At 46.7% G+C, this 20781-nt stretch overlaps 2 protein-coding genes across 4 annotated transcripts in view; one reads left to right on the top strand and one right to left on the bottom strand.

Moving 5' to 3' along the window:
* Positions 1 to 8336, bottom strand: part of LOC126537902 (fumonisin B1 esterase-like) — a 32295-nt gene extending 23959 nt beyond the window's left edge. Inside the window, exon 1 of the mRNA XM_050185006.3 lies at positions 7646 to 8336. The gene's annotated coding sequence lies outside the window, so the exon portion shown is untranslated. The remainder of the gene's footprint in view (positions 1 to 7645) is intronic.
* Positions 8337 to 8538: 202 nt separating this feature from the next.
* The window catches only part of LOC126537748 (protein ELYS-like), a 167449-nt gene continuing 155206 nt past the window's right edge, over positions 8539 to 20781 (top strand). Inside the window, exons 1-5 of one of the 3 annotated variants that reach the window (XM_055074524.2) lie at positions 8539 to 8665; positions 9926 to 10050; positions 14130 to 14377; positions 19949 to 20189; positions 20335 to 20379. In XM_055074524.2, coding sequence (XP_054930499.1) covers positions 9930 to 10050; positions 14130 to 14377; positions 19949 to 20189; positions 20335 to 20379 — 655 coding nt within the window. In that variant the 5' untranslated portion in view covers positions 8539 to 8665; positions 9926 to 9929. The remainder of the gene's footprint in view (positions 8666 to 9925; positions 10051 to 14129; positions 14378 to 19948; positions 20190 to 20334; positions 20380 to 20781) is intronic. The other 2 variants (XM_055074523.2, XM_055074522.2) reach the window with 2 other exon arrangements.

Consider the following 20781-nt stretch of genomic DNA (forward strand, 5'->3'; position numbering starts at 1 on the left):
ACTAGCAATAGCAAATTATTACTTTCATTCATGCTTTTTGAGGTGCATCTTGGAAGTTCTACATAAACATTCTCATGAACTGTCTGAGCTATTACTACGGCTTTACTTACATTCACAACAGCAATGACCGGGATACAATTGAGTGCATCACGGCATCCGTTGTGACTAATACATCTTGAAATAAAACCTTAAAACATAAAAGCACTAATAATGAAGACATTTCCAGCTGTAATAAAAATAAAAGGCAAGAAAATAAAAGGGGAAATAGGCCGACATATTCAATTAACGAAGCTTAATACGACTGACAGTTGGGCAAGTGGATATAGGTATATGTGTCACCGAAAGGCGTGTGTGAAAATACAGACACATACAGAAGGAAACAAGTGGCATTGGTGTTGTCCTTTTTGTTCTACCTTGATCCACATTTCATGTTACTGAAAGGCAGGAATGCAATATTCCAAGTAAATGCCGTAGTAATCAGAAATGTGCTCAATTATCAAGTGGAAGGCATAAATAAATGAACAAATAAATGATCGAATTAATGAACGGGCCGGTAGACACTTAGTCACATGTCAAGAAACCTCCAACAACTTAAACTAATTTACCACGTGCACAGCTGCTGCAGTACTTCTGCACTATTTCAGTGCCGCTTTTCCTTTGCGAGGTCTTGTCGCTTGCTACTGTACCACCGCATCATCGCCACACGCCCAATTGCGGAACAGCACTTTCACCTCTCGGAGTACCCCCCCCCCCCTCCTTAGAGCGTGGCACAACGGTAAATTTCGTGCCCCCCCCCCCGCACCAGAACGGTCGTGCTGGAAAACACGATGCACGTGGGGAAGGATAAAAACGGAACCAAGGAAAGCCGTGACAAGAGCGGTTTAAAACGCCTGTTCGCGGCACGACCGCCGGTTCACGCGCCGTCACAGGCACGCACACTTCACGTTCGCGCCGGTCGCACGCAAACACGACGCGCGGCCTCTCTCAGTGGGCCGTTGCACCACTAGCGGCGTCGCATTTCGTGACTACGTTCGTGACCGCCGCTGCCGCCCAGTGTGAACGCGCCGTCTCTCTCTCTCTCTCTCTCTCTCCCTTACTGCCTCTGCCCGGCCGACTCCGGGCTCCCGTTTCCGCCCGGCGCACGATTTGTGCCCGTTTCCGCGATACGATCCGAGTCGCGCAGATTGCCCCCACCCAACCGGTTCTATTTAGACCCCTATTAGCTCGTTAAATTGTTCGTTAAATTGTTACTAAACCGCAGCACTAAATCTGCTTTCACTGACCAAATAGTCTTTCAAAATTCCATTTTAATCCATTCGGCCAAAAAAGAAATAAAGAAAGAAAAACAAAGAAGCTTTATTCTCGGTAAAATGAACGCTAAACTTTTTCGACTTTGGCGCCAAGACCTCTACGGCTGCCGGTACGTCAGCATGACGTCACAGATTTCAAACTATTTTCTAGTTTCACGGTCCGTTTCGGTGCAGGAAAAATAGAAACTGGCCAAGTCGAGTATTTAGCCGCTTCGGAACGAAAAGGACACGGTCGAAACAGACCTCCGCCGATAATATATAACCGTCCGGTCCCATATTACGTCACGGGGAGGGAGCTAGCGCGGGAACTACAGTGACTTGTCGCCCTTCTGCGCCTTTTACCCGTTTCGCTGCTGCGCAAACGTGATTTACCGATACAACTCGACTAACACATCCAACTTTAACGACGTTCCTCTAAAGTTCTGACTAGCACGGAATAGCGTCCCGCAATGGTTTAGTGTGCGGAATACGCTCATGCTAACGCAAGCATGTTACGCTACAATCTAAAACTCTCTAATAAACGCAGCCATATTAGTTTAGCTTTACAAGCACGCCTTGCCGTTCTTGAGTACGCCGCGCGGCCCATCTTACGACTCTGCCGGCCGCCCACGCAAAAGCAGATTAGAATTTGGCGGGGTGGTGCGTCGTTTACTTTTGTTTAGCTGCTGCGTCGGTGGTTCTGTATACCGAGCTGATGCATTGTAACTCGGAATAACGAGGCAGGACCAACGAATAGCACAATTTTAGAAATACTGCAGAAGAACCTCCCACCCCTCACGCCTTTTTTTACTCCATCCTATCTAATTGCGCCCCAGTAGACACAGTTGGCACTTGAAGAACCGTGAAGGCAACGACAAAGCTGGAGTCTGGAAACGTTCTGCTGCAAAACAAGTCAGGAAAAAAAAAAATAAAAAAGAAGAAGCGATCAACGCACTATAATGAGCGCCGTCACATTTTCAAAGGATTGCAAAAGGAAAGACACACAGAAATGACCAAAGTTGAGCGTTGGGCTAGCTGCTGATGCGTAATAGAATATTCCCAGCGCGACAGCGCACCGACAAACAAGAATAGCTGCGAGTGTCCGTCCTCGTCTGTAGCGCAAGGAAGCTGTACAAAAAATGACTGCGAAAGAAGAAAAAAAAAAGGGGGGGGGGGATGCCCTCTTAACACATAGACACTGCAGTGTGTGTGGTAAGGAAGGGTGCACCGGCTTTCGGAGTCGCGAACATTGCTGCGAACTGCCTGCAGCCACACATACAGTATACGCGTAGAGTTACTGCATATGTCACCAAAGGTCGGTAGCATGTAATACAGTATAACTACAAGCACACCTAACACGCGGCGCGCCGTGATGCACTTGGCTTCGTACGCGATACTTGTGACGTCGGCCCCTTTCTGCGTCGGCTCTCGCTTGGCTAAAAACGCGACGCAAATAAAACGAAAAAAAAAGAACAGAGAAAAGTCCAAGCAGCAGGTCGGAACATAAGGTACATACGCTGCCGCGGCACGGGCGCGATCGGAATTCGGGGGCGTCCTTGCAACGCGGGACCGTGAGAACACACGAGCCGCAAAAGGCCGGTCCCCTGCATGCCTAGTACCGAGCGCGGCCTCAACCTCCCCCGCCTAACCCCACCCCCTCTCTCTCCCCCCCCTGGTTCTCCCGCAGTCGCCACCGGGAGGCGGGCAACAAAGGCGGCCGGGGTTCCCGACCGCGCCCTTTTATTCCCGCCTCGAAGCCTGTGGCTCCTCTTACTTCCTCGTCCGACAGACACGGCAACGACGACGACTTCTCTCGACTAGAAAACGAAGGTCGCCACTGACAGGCGACCACGGTTGCGCCCTTGCACGATTCGATCGTAAAAGCGATGTTACCGCACAAAGTGCCTGCCACTCGCACATAAAAAAAAAAAATCAGTGGTGGAACGGGGAAAATGCCTTTTAGAGCATGCCTTTGTAGCACGAAAAAAAAAAAAAAAAAAAAAAGAGCGTTTGCATAGAGCTCAGTTTTGGGTCGTTGCACGAGGCGCAGAAACAATATAGGGCCCCACACGTTTTCAGTTTATTTTAAACAGCATAAAAAAGACAAGTAATGCAGTATATGAGCTGGCAGTACATAGTAATATATTCATTCACACATAAGCTCGATACGTTCTCAAAAACGGCACACACAAGCGGGTGATAACTGTCGACGCCTTTATAATGTTAATGTTGTCTCTAATTTTTCTTTTTTTTTCCCCATTAAGTGCCTCCTGGTTTGCAATACCCTCTGACAGCTTATTATGTCTGTTCTTGAGGGGAGCTTGACCTATATATATATATATATATATATATATATATATATATATATATATATATATATATCTCGAAAAAAGAAAATGCTTTCATTTGCTTTTCTAGGTGTAGTCCGGCGTTCTCAGCATCTTGAATGAATTAATTTCCATTTGCAGTCTCTTCTGTTAAAGTGCCTAGTCCACCTTAAACACCATGCGCCGATTCATGTACGTGTGACAGCACCGAAGCCCGATTTTCATTAGCGCGAGTTCGCTGCTTTGGGTCACGTCTAAGGGAATCTGTCTTAAACCCGGCCCAAACCTTGAACGGCTGGTTCGCTCTTGCATCATGCACCTATTTTCACATTAAAGCCTCTTTCTACATACGCAATTCCGTGTGGTAAGCTCGGAGGAGCTTTCATAAATTAGGGGGGGGGGTCTTCTCCGTCCTATCAGCCAACACTAGTTTAAAACAATCTGCTAGAAGTCATGTACTATTTCCGCAGGAGAGCGTCCACCCTTTTCAGACAGCAGGATGCTTTACTTATCCATCAAGGAGGATACTCTGAGGTGGAATGACTACAGGCATTAGTTCGGCCAAGTTTTTCAGAGACGCTACCGAACTTTCACTTCGAAAAGAGAGATAGAAAAGGCGACTCAACAGCGGTTGACATCAAGCAAGACAATGCCTTCCGGGACGTATCTGTGTACCACGGGGTTCGATGTCCCATGTTTTTCCATATTTGTTATTCAGGAGGGAAGAGGGCCTCCTCCATATGGCCTTGTCTTTCCTTCTTCGACTTCAACCGCTGTCCAGTCGCTTCAACTCCACCTACGCCGCTTTACACTGTTTTGTTAGCATCTTACTCTTATTCTATAGAGCACTTAACATTTACTTCATTTTCATTCTTTTTAGAATGCACAATATACGAGGTTGGCCTACGTTTTTTTGTCGTGTAAGGTCACGTGTCCTGTTCCGATTTTGGACAAGCGCACCTGGTTTTCATGTCGTCCCTTTTGCGCTTAGTGCTTTTTGTTCCCAAGCTTCATTTTGGCGCCTTTTTCGTTGTCCTACGTGAACTAGAAGGTCTCAAATAGTCTAATCTGACGAGACGAATGTGGTTAGGTGCTCAGAATCCACGATCCCCAAATTGGTCTAAACTCGCCAAAGATCTTCAAAGACTAGAATTCAGTGGAGATAACGAAGGTCTTTGGAGTATTTGTTATCGTCGAAGTGTAGACAGCGCGTACCGAGCCGCATTAAAACGTGTTCCAAGCCGTAATTATGTTCTTCTCACACAAACGAACAAAGCGACAGCCCGTTTTTTTTTTTCGTGTTTTGTTAACCCACGCCCAGAAAACGACGGATATGTGGGCGCGACGCCATACGCCCATGAACGCGGAGCACAAGTTGCGGTTTCGTTTTCACAATCGATACCCGCAGAGAACCCTCCCGGAACAGACATGGAGCAATTTTGGCCAAGATCGGGCTTTTGTAGCAGCATGTAGCAGACACCGCACTTTGTAGCAGTTTCGGAGCAAGGTAGCAGCAGTTTCACCACTGAAAACTCTACAGTGCAACCCGATCTCAGAACTTTTCACGAGCGCGTGCTGCCGCACTAAAACGGACGAGGGCGTGTCCGGACGCACTTCTTGCGAGGTGACTGCTCTCCTGAAAAAGAAAAAAAAAAAAAAAAGAGAGAGAGACAGCGCTGCCCGTTCATTTCTGCCCGTTACATCGCTACAAAATCGCGGCCTCGATATCTACTCCGCTACGTGGGTATTTCCTGTCAGGGAGAAAAGTTCATTAGTGGAGAAAATGAAGGCCAAGGAACATGACTGGTTTTACGCACAAGTCGCACCGGCTAAAAGTCAGTATGACGCCACGAATTTAGCAGGATTTTCTCGTAGTCGGGCTTTTTCTGACATAAGTCTGTTTAACCCGCTGTACAAAAACAAAAAAGAACAGCCCGGAAAACAGGAACGATGTTAATAAACGACTTCAAATGCTTGCTTTTTTTTATCTCTCTCTCTTCCCTTTCCGGAAGCGAATTCCAAGTTTACGATGAAGCACAAGAGTCCTTTCTCACTCTCTCTCTTTGTTCAAGGGACTTGCAAGGAAACCTGCGGTACATCCGACGGGACAAGCTACAGGAAGCTGTCGCGCATCTAAATCGCGTACACGGCTGGCGAAGCAAACCAAAACCAGCTGCTAACGCGCGCGCGTCACCAAAGCTCGCTGCGAGACGGGAGGAAGTAGTCCTCGTTAGCCCCGCGTGCACTTGTCTTCAAATAGCTCTTGGCACCTGCGTCGTCACCAGCTTCCTTACATTCTGCACTTTCTCTTCGTCTTTTTTTTAGTTTGTTTGTTTTCCCTGACCAGAACTGCTCGAAACCGTGGTGGAAGAAGCGCGCGACGCCCAGCTCCTAGAAGGAGCGACACATTCCTTTTCGCGGGGGACGCGCGAGATTCCTCCTCGAGCTTCATCCTCCTCGCATCCATGTCCCCGACATCTTACATCGTCGCCGACTTTATTTTATTTGTCCTTTCCGCCCCAACCATCGTCAGCGCTCTCCTATCGGGCATCCCCTCTCAACCGCGGTCGCCCCCCACCAAAACAGGCGAGCCTCGGGGGATACTGGATGAGGGAACAATAACACAGAGTTTGGGCCCGACCGTGGCGCAGTTTATGGGAACGCTCTTTCTCTCTTGTGTGTGTGTGTGCACCGCACGCGCTTTCGTCGGATTATTTCAGTCTAACTCCAAGCAGAGGCAGTTCGCCGAGATTGGGCGTTTTCTGGGAGGTGTACGCGGCCGGGACGATCGTTTAGCTCTGAGTTTACAAGCAAACGATCATGAAAGTCGCGTCAGAAGGCGGCTCCCCCCACCCGCCACGAAAACCACACCGTATCCGCGCTTCGTAAGAGTCGCACAGTTGCGAGATAACAGCGACCAAAAAGACTTGCTCGATTTCCATGACACAGCTACGTGACGTGACCGTGCGACCCAACATAGATTTGGGCCAAGCTACGACTTCACGCAAAACAAACAAAGAAATCGTCAATTTCCGTATGCTGAACATATGTTCTTGTCTGCGTATTGAGAGACTATACCGAGACGTTACATCCCAGACTGCTAAAAATAACTCGTCAGTCACAGACACGTGACGGCCGAAATTACGGTACAAACAAAAAGTTTCGCGCATATTCATCTCGTTATTTAGGGCTCAATTCGAAAGCTTGCAGTCTGTTCTATTTTCAACGCGTTTCAACAACAACGAAACACCACGAAGTAGAATCTCCACAAAAAACCAGTTAGTCCACTGACAAGTCGTGAAGGTTCACTGACACGCAGCTAACGGTTCTTTTTCAGACAACCCGTTATATGTGCGATGATTCGTCGTGCAGGAAATCGCTGCGTGCGTCTTAAATATGCGTTTTTCCAAAGTAACAATAACAAACGGGATGGACAACGGTCGCAAGAACGGCCAGTGTAAGCGCGCACATACACATTCACCCAAAACTTGCAGTACGCGGTGCGTTCTTTGTCACTGCACACATTTGCGAGTGATCGGCCCGTTGGAGCGCGCCGCCCGGCCTTTGCAGACATGTCTGGTGAAAGCGTGCACTGCTTCTCCAGCCGAAAGCGCTTCGCAACAGCAGTGACAAAGACGCCCAGCCAAAGAAAAGTTCCTTACTGCAACACTGCCGACGCGATGCAAAAGCGCCGGCAAGCCTAAAATGGCCCCTAAGGACAACGTTTTGTGCTCTCGCAGGTCAGACGTTTAACCAAAACGCAGTAACGTCGCCTCCGTTACCGTTAGTTCACGCGCACAAGGAATTCGTGCTGTTCCAGTGTACTCAGAGCTCAGTTCGATCCGATATGCGGCGATTTACGAGGTGGGAACCCACCCCGCATCTTTTCGCAGAGGAGAAAGAACCGCCGGCCACTGCAAGATGCAGCGCTCGTCTGAAGGTACGATTTCACTCCCTTGTCATCCGCACTACAGGATTACGCTGCGCACACCGCTTCAGAACAAAAATTGATAAAAGCAGGAACCTTACCTGGCCTGAGGCGTAGGACGGCGGTGCAAGTTGAGGCGATCGGACAACAGCAGGCACTCGCAGGTGAACAATAAAAAAAATGTGTGCGAGCTACAGGAATAACGAAGACGGAGCCGGACCCAACCCTGGTGATCAGCTCCAGAGAAGAAGCGTAACGTCGTCGGACAGAGATGCGGCGTCTCTTCTCTACTTACTCCAACAACGCGCGTGAAAGGACAAACACGTCCCAGAAGCGGCGGCTGAGTTTCTCGCTCCTCCGGCGGGCGGGCGGGTGTCGGGATTTTTCAAACGGAGTCCGGCCTACCGGGTTTCCGTAACGTCATTTTTGCGTCGGGGGGTCATCTCCCAAATATCCGAAACGTCGACACGTCCTGCGCGCCCCCCGGCTGCTATGCTTCTCCTCTCCTCTCCGCTTTCTCTCTTTTCCCCCCCTTCTCGCTCTTTTTGAGACGCTTTCCCTCCAGTTTCTCCCATTGGCTTCGTGCTTTCATCCTATTGCTCTCTCTCACCCCTCATTCACTTTGTTTATCTTTTTGTTTCGTCCACTTCCACCACAGTTTCTTTTTTTCTTTTTCTGAATTTCTCTTTGCCAAAATGACGCTGCTGTACAAATAAAATATTGTTCTGCATTATGCAGTAAATGCGCATTTGCCGTTTTTTTATGAAGTACAAAGCGCTATTAAAGTTATTCTGTTTAAACTTAAGGGTGTGTTCACAGGCAAAGTGCTTTTCAGAATATCACACGCTAACAATTACACATTCAACTATAGTAGTAAGCATAACAAAGCATTGCATAAAAAAAATAACTCTCGGGAACTTACAATATTGAAATGCTTCAGAATGTGCCAAAGCATCATCATCGGCACTTTTCAACACGTGACAATGCTTCTTTTTTTTTTATTTCTGTAAATGGCGGCGTTCTAGTCGCGAAGTGTGATTTTCGTCGGGAGAGTGATGCGTGAAGTTATGCAAATGTATCTGACTGCGGCTGGATAGTCTGTGCAACTAAATCGACTAAAGGTAAGGGGCGCACTTGCGATGTCACCCTAATAAGATGACAAGGAGGTCCGCGTGGCACGCTGAATTTCGCCGGCGCTGCGCACGAGGTCGTCGAATGCGCGCTCGCCGCTACATAGCGAAGCGTTCCGTAGCGTCTCCCTGAATGTAGCGAGTGGTGCGTGATATCCTTTGCACTAATTTTGTCAAATCGCAGCGTCTTTCATGATTTATGTATCCAGTTCCTTACATCTTCGAGCTTTTGCACGCTTCGCGAGCAGGTATCCGGGGGCCGAGCCGGTCCTGCCGGCGTTCGTAGCTGTCGCATTTTGGTGCCGTCATACGGAGCGCTTTTACGTGCTATAAAAAAATTTTGTGCGCATGCCAGGGTACCCCGGAGTTGGTTTTGCTGGTGCGTGCATAAACCAGCAGCTGTGAACGAACGTTGAACTTTCAGCACCACCCTTGGGCGCGAGTTTTAAATTCTGGCGCGCCTACACAATGTTGCGCAGTCGCCTTGTTAGCGTCTCGAATGCTTTCCGCATTCGACTTGAGTTATATTTACTGCGATGATCAGCGAAATGTAGCTATCAGGCTGCAGTGTGAGATGTAAAATCTGTAAACCATATTTACTGCAGGCAATGCTTGGCTCATTGCCAAGCATTAGGGGCCTAACGGCGACCAAAGTCGGACCGAAACTGCGTGCGTGATCGAGCTGAGCTTCTGCCTGTGCTTCAGAAATGCAAGGCCGTTACACATTTGAAGCATTTGCCTGTGCTAGTGCGGATGTAACTGTCACATGTTTAGCTTCGTCAGCTAACCACTCGGTTAGGTTTAGGCTGTGTACCCTGTTATGGTACACAGGCGTTTTCGCATTTCGCCCGTTAATGCGCCTATAAGCTCTCAAAAACATATGAATGTTTTCGCGGTTTTCTCGAAAAATTAGGCCATTTACGAAAGTTCATGTTTTGAGAAATGTGGAAAATGTTAGGGGTGAGTGACATGCAGGCAAATTCTTAAGGTTTGTGTGTCTTAATCAGGGGTTAAATGAAAATTGCTAGACCCTCATTTACGACCAATTTAGAGGTGTTGTATGCTTACATTTCCGGGGTTCATCCACGTTCCTCTGAGAAACGAGCAAAAAAAAAAATCAGTGGAACAAGTTTTTCACGCACCGCACCTTAGCTTGCCAGTTGCAGAGCGGACTTAGGTGTGCCTGTGTTTTATGTGTGTCTGGTGTGTTACTGAATGTGTAACATGCTGTGACTGTTCACATGTTCGCAGCAACATGCCGCTGTCCTTGGTGCCCCCTGAAAGTGTGGCCGAGCTATCGCGGTTCCAGCCGGCACTCATTGACAGTGCTGCTCAGAGTCATCTGGAGAGCACTGTCACAGCACACATAAATCAATGTAAGAAGTGCCTCATCTCCTGCTGCTTTTTTTTTTTTTTTTTTTTTTGCTGTGTATCTCAACACAAGTGAAACAAAAATAGTAACAAGGATCTGTTGAAGGCTTCAGCGTGCATGTGTGTGCACATATGAGGGCTGTATGATGTGGTTGTGTGTTTGCATGTTCGTGTGCGTCTCATTTTAGGTTTGTTCGATTCAGAAAAAGGTGCACGGCACCACAAACGAAAAGGTGCAGGGGGTGCCAGTTATGGTGTGCCGGGCTGCACCCACTCGCTGCACTGTGGCGGCACCTTGCCTTGCACCCCGTTCAATTGAGGACGGGGGTGCAGGGTGCACCCCTGCACCTCGGGGAATCGAAGGCCTAGGTGCAGTGCACCGTGAATAAGTGCAGACGGTGCAGAGAAACTTGGCTGAATCGAATAGACTTTTTATTGACCCAAGCCAACCTAATATTTAGTTTTTCATCACAGTGGGCAGCTCTCCTATATGCCAAAAATGCGTAGTAAATGGTAAACGTAAGTGGGCATTCCACGTTAAGAGACTGTGATTGTGATGTCACAGATCTGATGCTGCTGCTAATCTTTAACTATTTTCCCCCCTTTTAACCATTTTTTTTTTCCCTTGAAAAGTGTATGAAATTGATTATTTTTGCCAATTTTCTCATTGATCTTATGTGGTTTGTTCACACTGTCACGCAGCAAGTTTGTCTGATGGCATTGGTGTTGGTAAAAATAAAGCTCATTCACAAAATTGGGATTTGTACTGCACATTATTTTTGCATCTTCTGCAAAGTACATTATACAGCTTGCATTTTATTTTTGAGGGGCCTCTGAGCATAACCGGGATAAACCCACCCAGGGATTAGTAGGTAATGCTCTTGGAAGCACTTAGGTGAGATACTATTCTACACATAGCAGGGAAACTTTGATATTGCCTTAAAGATCACTCATACTTTTCCGGGTTTTTATTGAATTCCTAGTAACATTTATTTATACCAACATGAAAACAGACTGTTGGATGAATTCTTTTTCTTAAATCAGGCTGTTGCTGCCCAGTTACTTGGCTGTGACCAGTAGTTGCTAGCCTGCACATCGATGACTGCAGTGGTAAGGAGTTGTAAATGTTTGATGAAAGAAACAAAGACGAGCTGCAGTATGCGTCACCACTGCAGCATTCAGGTGCATGGGGAACGTAGGAATCCATGTTTGAAAACAGCCATGCTCTTGTAAAAATTGTGCAGTGGAAAGAAGGAAATAACTAGGCACACTCAATTGGTTGACAAAGTGCTCTATGACCATCCTGGGCACATTGAACATTTGTAATGCAGTCGAATCTCGACAATTGGAAACCAAAGGGGCCAGGCAGTTCGCTCAAATTAAATGGAGTTCAGATTGAGGACTTAGGTGCAGGGTTGTGTTAGGCGGCGCACGCACACTGAGCTAACGCATGAGTGACGAGTTACAGTAATGCGGCTTCGTGGCATGTGCTGCTGTGAAGCCACACTTCTAGGCAAAATTCTCGCTGCTGGGCAACTCCACGAGTGATCAACATGGGTCAAAAAATTGATATTTTATATTCCAACTGAATATTTTATACGCCTATCGCTCGATAGCACGAAAGTGAAGTTGACTTCCTTGCTAAATGAATAATTTAGAAGGAAAAGAATAGCGAAATTATTCAGTGTGGTAGTGCCAATTTCATGCACCGGGCATTCTTGCAAATTCACAACAATGTGAAACAAAAAATGTGGCTACAAAGAATAAATTTTTTGTTTGTGAAATGTATACGTAAAGAAGGGTCAGCTAGAATTGTTTGAAGTTTCTGTGCAAAACAGAAGTGTTTTAGAAAAATTCCTTAATTTGATACTTTCCAAAAGTTGCTGTATGTACGAATTTTTATGCACTAAACGAATGAATGTAGCCTTTTGAAATTTGGTGAGCTGCGAGGCCTTCACCTATTCACCAATTTTGATGAATTTTGTTACTGTATCGCAAATTACCATTTTTACAATTTGCCTCATGTGCAAAGCTGTTACAAAAATGAACACTATTTAAAAGTAAAAAGAAAAGAACCCCATCATTAACTTTTCTCAAAATCTCTTTAATAGCTGTTCAGACACTGGGAAAAAACATTAAAAGACATGTTGCATTATTTGTTTGTAATTACAATTAGCGGTGGTAGCAATGAGAGCTTCTTCAGGATGCAGCAAGGTGCTATGAAAAAGGGACATTGGGGTGAAAAGAAGGTTTCTTACATTTTCAGTTTTAAATGGTGTTCATTTTCATCAAGGCATTTGAGGCAAATCACAATCACATCATCACATTTGAGGCAAATTGCACAAATGCTCATTGGTGATACAGCAACAATATTCAGCAAAACTGTTGAATAGGTTAAAGGGCCCCTCACCAGGTCTGGCCATTTTGAGCTGACAAGCGCAGAGCATACATTGAGCGGTAACGAATGTGTCTGCAAAGTATTACATCGCTGCGCGCCGCAGAAATATCTGAAAATTTCAAACCGGACGGTGATGTACTCGCATCCCTGCGTCTACGTAGTCGTGTCCGCAGTGCGACGTCGGCCGTGGTGACACGTGACTTCGAGAATTATTCAAGGCAGCATCTGTTACCTATGCGATCTGTTGCTTGAATTGACGAATTTCAGTTTAGAGAAATAATAAAACACAAACGGAATACCTGCATGTTTTTTGTTTTACTTCGCATTGAAGCAAAAGAGATGTACTTCCGCTTCGTCTGCTTGTTCCCACGGTCGTGCGGTCTCTGGCACAGGTACCGAAACTATGCCATTTTCTACTGTGTTCGAGCGGCATGATCATGCTCTGCGATCCGCTTGTTCTGCCTCAGTATTCGTGTAGTACTGAACTGTAACGCTGGTCATGTTTCCTTGTGCACAGTGCATAAAAACGAGACAATAGCTCGCGCGGAAATGCGTAGCGAAAAAAAAAAAAAATACGAGGAGAAAAAAATGAAGTGACGTATGCGTCAAGCGATCCTCGAGGTCTGGTATGGGAGAACACAGGGAAGGAATTTCGCTTGCGGAAGCTAGATGGGGCGAGTGGAGAGAGCGTCTTGCTTGGCATTGGAGCCCGCCTGCTGAAATCATGGGTTCGCGGCACTGAAATATATCTATCTTGGCCATTAATGAGCCGATTTGAAAATTTTTTTCGGCGGAGCACTCCCTAAAGGACACGTAACAACTTCTAGTGTATGACCAAAATTTGCTCAGGGGCCTGGTGAGAGGCCCTTTAAGGTCTCGATAGATGACAGTTATTGTTTGGGGATGAGGCAAGTCTCCAGACGAATCTAGGCGAGATGCAAAGCACAATTGGCTTCATAGTTTTCTGAAGCCTGCATACCACCTGTGCCTCCGGAGGCCTGACACATTTATTAAACACATCTGCCCTGGCCTCTGCAGCAGATCGCGGGGCCTCCAAATCTCGATGAGCAGGTTGCTTGTGTAATTGTTGTCACAAGAAAAATTGCAGATGGAGGACTTTCTGTCCCATTGTAGCTTGTCGTCGTGCTGTTTTTCATTTGTCACCATCATTGTTACGACTGTTGCCCCCTAGCAGCCAGAGTGGTCACGAAGGGAACACAGTAGTACTTCACTGACAGTTCAAAAAATGGTGTTATAGTGAGAAATACATGGTATAAATGAATGTTTTTGATGTTTTGCACTGCAAGTGCACAAGTTTAGAAATTGTGTGAACAAGGAGCATATTGGCAAGGCTCTTGTGTTAATGCTAACGGCATGCTAGCATGCTTTTGTATGCTGTAGGCACCAGAAAGACTAATGGTCACCATGTTCTAGACAGTGCCTATACAGAAAGGACCTTGTATAGTGCACACATCTTTATGGTAATTTCTCTAACATTCGGAGAGGCAGGGGCGTTGAGAGGTTGCTGCAACACATCTCTTTTTCCTACGTGCACATTTCTATGACTAGACTGCCGATAAATCTGTGCATTCTAGCTTAACTTGCAGTTCCACTTTCAGTGTGTGCAGGCATAGTGTATGCAATTTGTTCCATTGCGGTGGTGCTTGTTTTTGTGTGCTACTGCAGGTGGTTCGAGGGCAGCACTGAGTTGCGGTTCGTTGGTGCGGGGCTACAATGCACGAACGGGTGTCCTGTACTCCGAACTCCACGTCGGGCGGCAGGAGCGGCCGCTTGTGGGGCCGTTTTTGGAGATGACGAAGGGCGAGTCCATTTACCTGGTGGTGGCCGTGCGCGGGGGTTCGGGAGGACCCTTGCTCTGCGTGTGCCATCCAGTCAGCGGGCGTGTGATACGCGCCATCCATCTCGTTGCACCGGTGGGTTGATGCTTAACATTCGGCCGTGCTGTGTCTGCACAAAGATTTGCCATGGGCAACCAGCACTGGAAGCTTGGGCCTGCCAACAACTGCACCTGTAATGCATGGCCTAGTGAGCGCAGGAAGCAGTTTTGTGTATCATGTGCCTGCAGTGTTGCACCTCCAGATTTACCATTCATCATGAGGTGGTAGAATGCCCTGCTTATGACCTGACTGTGAACAGATATGCCAGAGGGTTGCGGTGCATCCACTGTGGATGGCCGGAGGCACAGGGTTAAGTAAAGTAAGCGTTGATACAAGCATGGGTCCCTTATCAAAGTCCCTTATGCTTTCCACATAGTGCCTTATACTTTCCACATAGTGCTGGCATTCTTGAGTGTCATGCTGAAACAGCTACTCTGGTTCCTCAGACCTCCAGCAGCATGCAGTCTCTGTAGTCTGTGTACCATCAACAGGGCGGTGACATGGAGACAATGGGGATATTTTTTTTCTCATCATAAGTGGCTCCCGAGTGCACAGGCAAATTACTTAAGCCTGTTAAGTAATGTCTTATTTGCAAGTGTTCTTAAGATGTTTTTATTTTTGTTGGTAAAGATTGAACATAGTTTGAAATTTCCTAGGTGTACTTCATTATGGTGCGAAATACAATCAAAACCTGTGATAACAAAATCCCGCGACAACGAAATATTTTCGTATCCCCGGGGAACGCCCATAGGATTCAATGCATTTCGTACCTTTTGGCAATGAAATGTCGCTGTACTACAATCCCGCATCACCGATATTTTCCAGAACGTAACCTTGTATATTACCTATTCGCAAAAGGCTAGCAGGCTCCAAAATGTGCTCAAATGCAATTGCATTGCACTAAAATTGTGTAAAATATCACCATGTTACACTCACGTAGGCACTGCCATTCTTGTTTACAAAAACAACCAAGTACCGGAAGCGATCGCGTGCACTGGAAACATATTGTGGCCACCATCTTGTTTGTTGATTGCCCGTCTCAAGAGGTAAGCATGTTGCTACCGACTTGTGACGATGGTTTTTGCACACCTAGTGCAGCAGTGCGTAGTGTGTGCCTCAGGGAGAAAAATGCAGCAAAAACATGGAAATCCACATCCCACCAACGTGGAATTATTTATGGCGCTTGAGATGATGGTCGCAGCATGGAGGGCCACGCATCTGGCCGGGATTGAGCGATCGTCCGGGAATGCGCATCCTTTGCTTCAAGAATGCTGGTTTTGGTTCCACCCGACAGACATCACGTGTGGGTTCGGCGCCGGACGTAGATTTGCGTGAAGGGGCTGTAATCTCGATCGACTACCTTCGGTTATACAGGACATGATCACTTTCTCCCGGCACCAGACACATCGGCGCCTACGGGTGACAGCGTGCACGGGAGAAATGCTGTTGCCTGCGTGGAGTGCTGTTGCTGTGCGTCCAGTGCCGAGTTACGTGAAATGTCACAAAAGTGATTGTATCTCCAAAAGCAATAGACCGAAAATACTGCTCCACTGCTGTGCTGCCACTGCTGATCGACGCATGCGGTGCATTTTGTACAGTCAGCACTGCGGTTCTACATCCTCAAGCAAAGCTTGCCAAAGTAGGCTAACGGAATTTTGACAGTAAAGTTTCATTCTGCGATGCATTACCTATCTGTGCTGTCTCATTTCGCAACAATGAAATTCTCACAAAAGCACATTTTTTTGCGTTCCCCACAGATATTGTTATTGCGAGGTTCAGCTGTACATTATGTGAAAAGGGGACGGAAAAAAGACGGTGAAGCAGCAGCTGTCTTCTTTTTTCTGTCTCCTTTCATGAAATGCGTCTCGTGCCACAACCAAGTATATCTAGGAAAGCTAAGCACCAACTTGCCCAAGAAAAAATCCTGTTAGTGCGAAACGTATTGAGTCCAGTAATGACAATCTGTAATGCAGTCGAACCTGACTATATCAAACCCGTTTACACAGAATTATCCCTTAGATCGAACAATTCCTAAACACCATTAAGTTACAACGAGAATATACAGCAAAAGGTATGGTTACATCAAACGAAAATAGCCGCCACTGCTGATATACATATTGAACTTCAAGCAGCGCAAACAGCCCCACACGTTGGCTTTCCTGCGCTGCGACTGGGCAAGCCTGCAACATCCCCTCAGAAAAATTGGTTTAGCCCGGTTGCACCTGTGCGGCTCTTGCCGCACTGTGGGCGGACAACTTCCTACGAAATATGATCCTGGTCTGCCCCTCAGCACTTTGTCACACATCCAATCAAGAGCTTGTGGCTGGTGGAGCTTGTAGACAGGGAGTTGCCTCAAGTTGCCTTCATGGGTAAGGCTTAGGCTTGATGCCATGTCCCTATTGCTTGCCTTGTTCGGCTGGGTTAGAGTGGTACCAGGACAAGCAAAAACATGACAACACACTGTTGAATAACAAGCACAACCACGTTTATTGTAACAAGAGGATGCGCTTGAAAGCAAGCTAGTTACGACCAAGACGTTTGCTGGAGTCGGGCGGCGAACAAAGGCAGGGTGCGACAAAGGATAGGAATGAGATGTTTACCTGGGGTCCTTCCTGTGTCGTGGCTCGTAGTCTTCTCCTTTTGGGCGTTTGCCGGCTGCACCGGTTTTGACGACCCAGCCTTGTTCTTTGCTTGGGGGCTCCAATGGGCGCGGGGATCCACTACCATGTGACAGCCTACGTTTGCGACCGGATTGCAAGAGGGTTCTGTCGCTGTAGGGAAAGCTATCTGACCTCCCACGCAGTAACAGAGGATGAAGGCATCTGCTCTTCTCACTTCCATGGCGCACATAGGAGCGCGGTAAATATGAACCTGCATAATTCCCACAAGTTTTATGCAGTTTGCGCTACTGTTTCATTGTGTTGTTTTCCCACATCTTGTTTTTGTATGATGGCTAGCGCAAGGCACAAGAATCTGCCATTCACCACGAAGTTGGAAATTATCCAGTTGAGTGTGAAGAGAAAAGAAGTCTGACATGAGAAAGTAAATGATCCATAACTGCTTCCATTGTGCCGGTTTGTGCAACGCCAACGATGACTGGGAAGAGTGTTCCGAAAAGTGCAACAAAGCTGTCGTCAATTTCCGCAAAGTTTGGAGCAACTTATCAGCATTTCCAGAAGTCGTTGACAGGTCGTCGGACAACAAGTTCGCGTCCGTGGATGAAGGTGCCACCACAACTATAGGGCTTGAGAATTAGGTTTTCATCGCCGACAGTGTGAATCGCGACACGGGTGAAGGGAGCACGAGGACAACTTGGATCCTACGCCCACCTGCTTGCCCTGCGAGTGGGTGCACTGCTTAAAACGTGGTCTATGGTGTGGCAGGTTCGAATGAACCGTCGCAGACGTTTCTGAATTTGAATTAATGGCTGTTATTGCACATTGAAATACAGATTTTGACAACACCACATCAGTTCGAATAAACCAGAAGTTCGAATTAAGCACGTTAGAATTAATGAGATTCCAAAGTTAGCTGCAGCTGAGTCCATTTCATCGATAAATTGGTGTTCAAAATTGTTAGTCTGTGTCAGTCTATATATAAAGGTCTATATCGAATTACACAATATTTCAAACTAATTTCTGTTCTTTTTACGTGTTCGATATATGTGGGCTTGACTGCGAATCCAGCATGGCCACACTAGTTCTGCTGGCGGTGCTTGCCGCACTGCTTTCGCACTTCTCTGGTTTCCCCAGATTTAGAGTGACGTGCAACAGCCCTGTCACCGCCATGACGATGGCAAACTTCCGCCACCGTCTTTGGTTTGAAGGCAGCTTGGGTAGTGAATAGGTAGATGTGTCTGCTGAACCTTGCTTGTCTTGTACAATATTTTTGTTCTCGCCTCTCTTCCAGCTGATTGCGGGTGCAACAAGCGCAGTTTACTAAACACATGCTTCTTACCATACACTTCAAGAAGCTTACACACTTCGGGACATATCTTGTTTCAGAACAATGAATGTCACCTGTCTTGCGTCCCTTTGCTTTCTTCAATGCTGTGCAACTGATACTTCCAGGTCCCAGAGAGCATGCACATTAGCGATACTTTTCTACTTAGTAGCGCATTATCGACACTTCAAGTACTTTTCAAGCCTCACACTTCAAACTTTGTTTGAGGTTGTGTAGACTGATGGTTGGGGAGGCTTTTAGTGTAAGTCAAAGCACTGATATCAAAATATTAAATATTTCAATTAAATTTTAAGATTGTGCCAGAATCCGAGATTGGTTAAATCAAATTTGCAGATCACCACTGCACTCAAGCAAAAACATGATAGATTAATATTAGTGTACTGGAGAAGAACGAGAAGTTATTTTTTTGCTGTGCTTCTTATATTATCCAAATACACGGCCGTAAAATAAACAAAAGAAATAAAGAAACTACAATACAGGCTAGGGGCGCTGGCTGCTCTATTGCCTCTGGCCTCTGAGCATTGCTCAGTTATTGAAAAGTGCACACACAAGTAGTGTATCTATGTGAAAGCGTCCCTGCTCACTTGTGTAAGCTCATGAGCAGCCTTGTTTCATGCATGTAATACACTAGTGAGTGTTGTTAACTGGTGCAAATTTCCACCCCCATTTTGTTGTTCGTGTTCCTGTGATGAACTGCCTTTGCAAGCTATGAAGGAAGGCTCCCGAGGGGTGGCAGTGATGTCGTAACGCCCCACCGCTCTAGCCTGTCACGAGTTGGAAGCACTTGCCACCCTAGACGTCGCATGAAGTCGCGTAGGTGGCCAGGCAGAAATAATGCCGTTATTGCATCCCACAACACATTACTGGAACGTGCGTAGCGTGCTGGGGAAACTAGAGGAAGCAGTAAGGCTGTGTGTTTAGAAAAAGTTGTCACCTTCGCTCGATGAGCTCAACCGCAAGCTCGAGGAGTTGGGATCGCTGCCTTGTTGTAAGGAACAATGCAGGAGTGCCCGCTCTAATTCAGACGGGTCAGGGGAGCTCGATACTTACAGTATTACTGAGAGTAGTTCAACTGTTTAAACAAGATGGCGTGGTGGAGCTCCACATGGCTCTTCACCACAGTAAAGGTGTCATCAGCACATCGGAGTTAGTGAACATAGAGCAGGCAAGTATGGAATGCAAGCTTCTGCTACATAGGTGTCTCAAGCTCTTACCAGTGGCAGCGAGGGAATCAGAGAAGATCAGTGGATGAGAGAAGAATGGGGACGGGAGGCTGCGCTAAATTTGGTTAAAAGGCTTCTTTTTTTTTTTCTTACTGTATTTTTACATTTACCAGCTGTATAACGGAGTACCGGCTGTACAGTACTCCTATCGCTACCATTCTTGTTGCATTCATCTCTTGAACTGTTGATCTACACAATCCGTGACTGGTAATCGTGGCTTGAGAAGTGTTTGAGAGCCCCTTTAAAGGAAATACAAGTCATGATGATCATTGATTGAAGACATGATACAAACCTGAGGGCTTAAACTTCTTGTTCAGTGAAGTTTCACTTCAACCCACCACAGACTACCACCGACATGCTTTGCGGAAGTCATGATGTAGTGAAACTTGTAGTGAAATCGTTCTCTTGTCCCACTCTGCAGATCACCCACCTTTCCGTGGTTAGCGCAGAGGGACTGGGCAGCCTGGCTGGTGGCTGCATGGCCCTGGCTACTGAAGATCGCCAGTTGCTGCTCCTGGACCTGTGCTTGGACAGCGCACGCCACTACTCAGACGAATCGAGGCCCGCCACTTTGGTGGCCCTGGATGGAGTCTTCACTGACGAGCTGCCGCCCCTCCATCCAGTCCATGCGGCTCCTGTGCACGGCATTGTGCACCTCTGCAGTGCGTACATGGCCTGTATTTGAAAACCCTCTTAGTTTTTTTTTGCACATAGGCTGCAATGTACATTGTATCTATCTCTAACGCACTTTTTTTTTCAAATTTTTGTTGTTGCTTTCTTACCACATGTGACACATTCTTCTTGCAGATCTGGATGACCTTGCAGCCTTGGATGAAATGGCAGTTGTAGATGGTGAGAGGCTGCTGCGTTTCTTTGCCGCGCATTTCCTTTTCTGGGAAGTGCAAATTGCTTTCCTGGCTAAATATTCTACCAGTGGGCAATCTTTCGATTTATTAATCTCTCTTAACATTAATTATACATTGTAGAGGGACTCGATCGTATAGCTACCCTAGGGCTGATAGGTAGGTGACATGGTAGGTGACATGATAGGTGACATATAGCGATATATCAGTTATAACAATCAGTCAACTTAGGAGCATCAATTTTTGCATTGGGGCTATGAGAAAAAAAGCTTATATATCATTATTTTATTCACTGCATATCGGATATAATGATGAAAATTTCACCTTCTGAGCGGCTCACGTCCAAAGCGGAGAACATGCTCCGGCTGATCCTCAGGGTGACCAACCGCAG

Source organism: Dermacentor andersoni, chromosome 4, assembly GCF_023375885.2.
Source record: "Dermacentor andersoni chromosome 4, qqDerAnde1_hic_scaffold, whole genome shotgun sequence".
In the NCBI taxonomy this organism is placed as follows: domain Eukaryota; kingdom Metazoa; phylum Arthropoda; class Arachnida; order Ixodida; family Ixodidae; genus Dermacentor; species Dermacentor andersoni.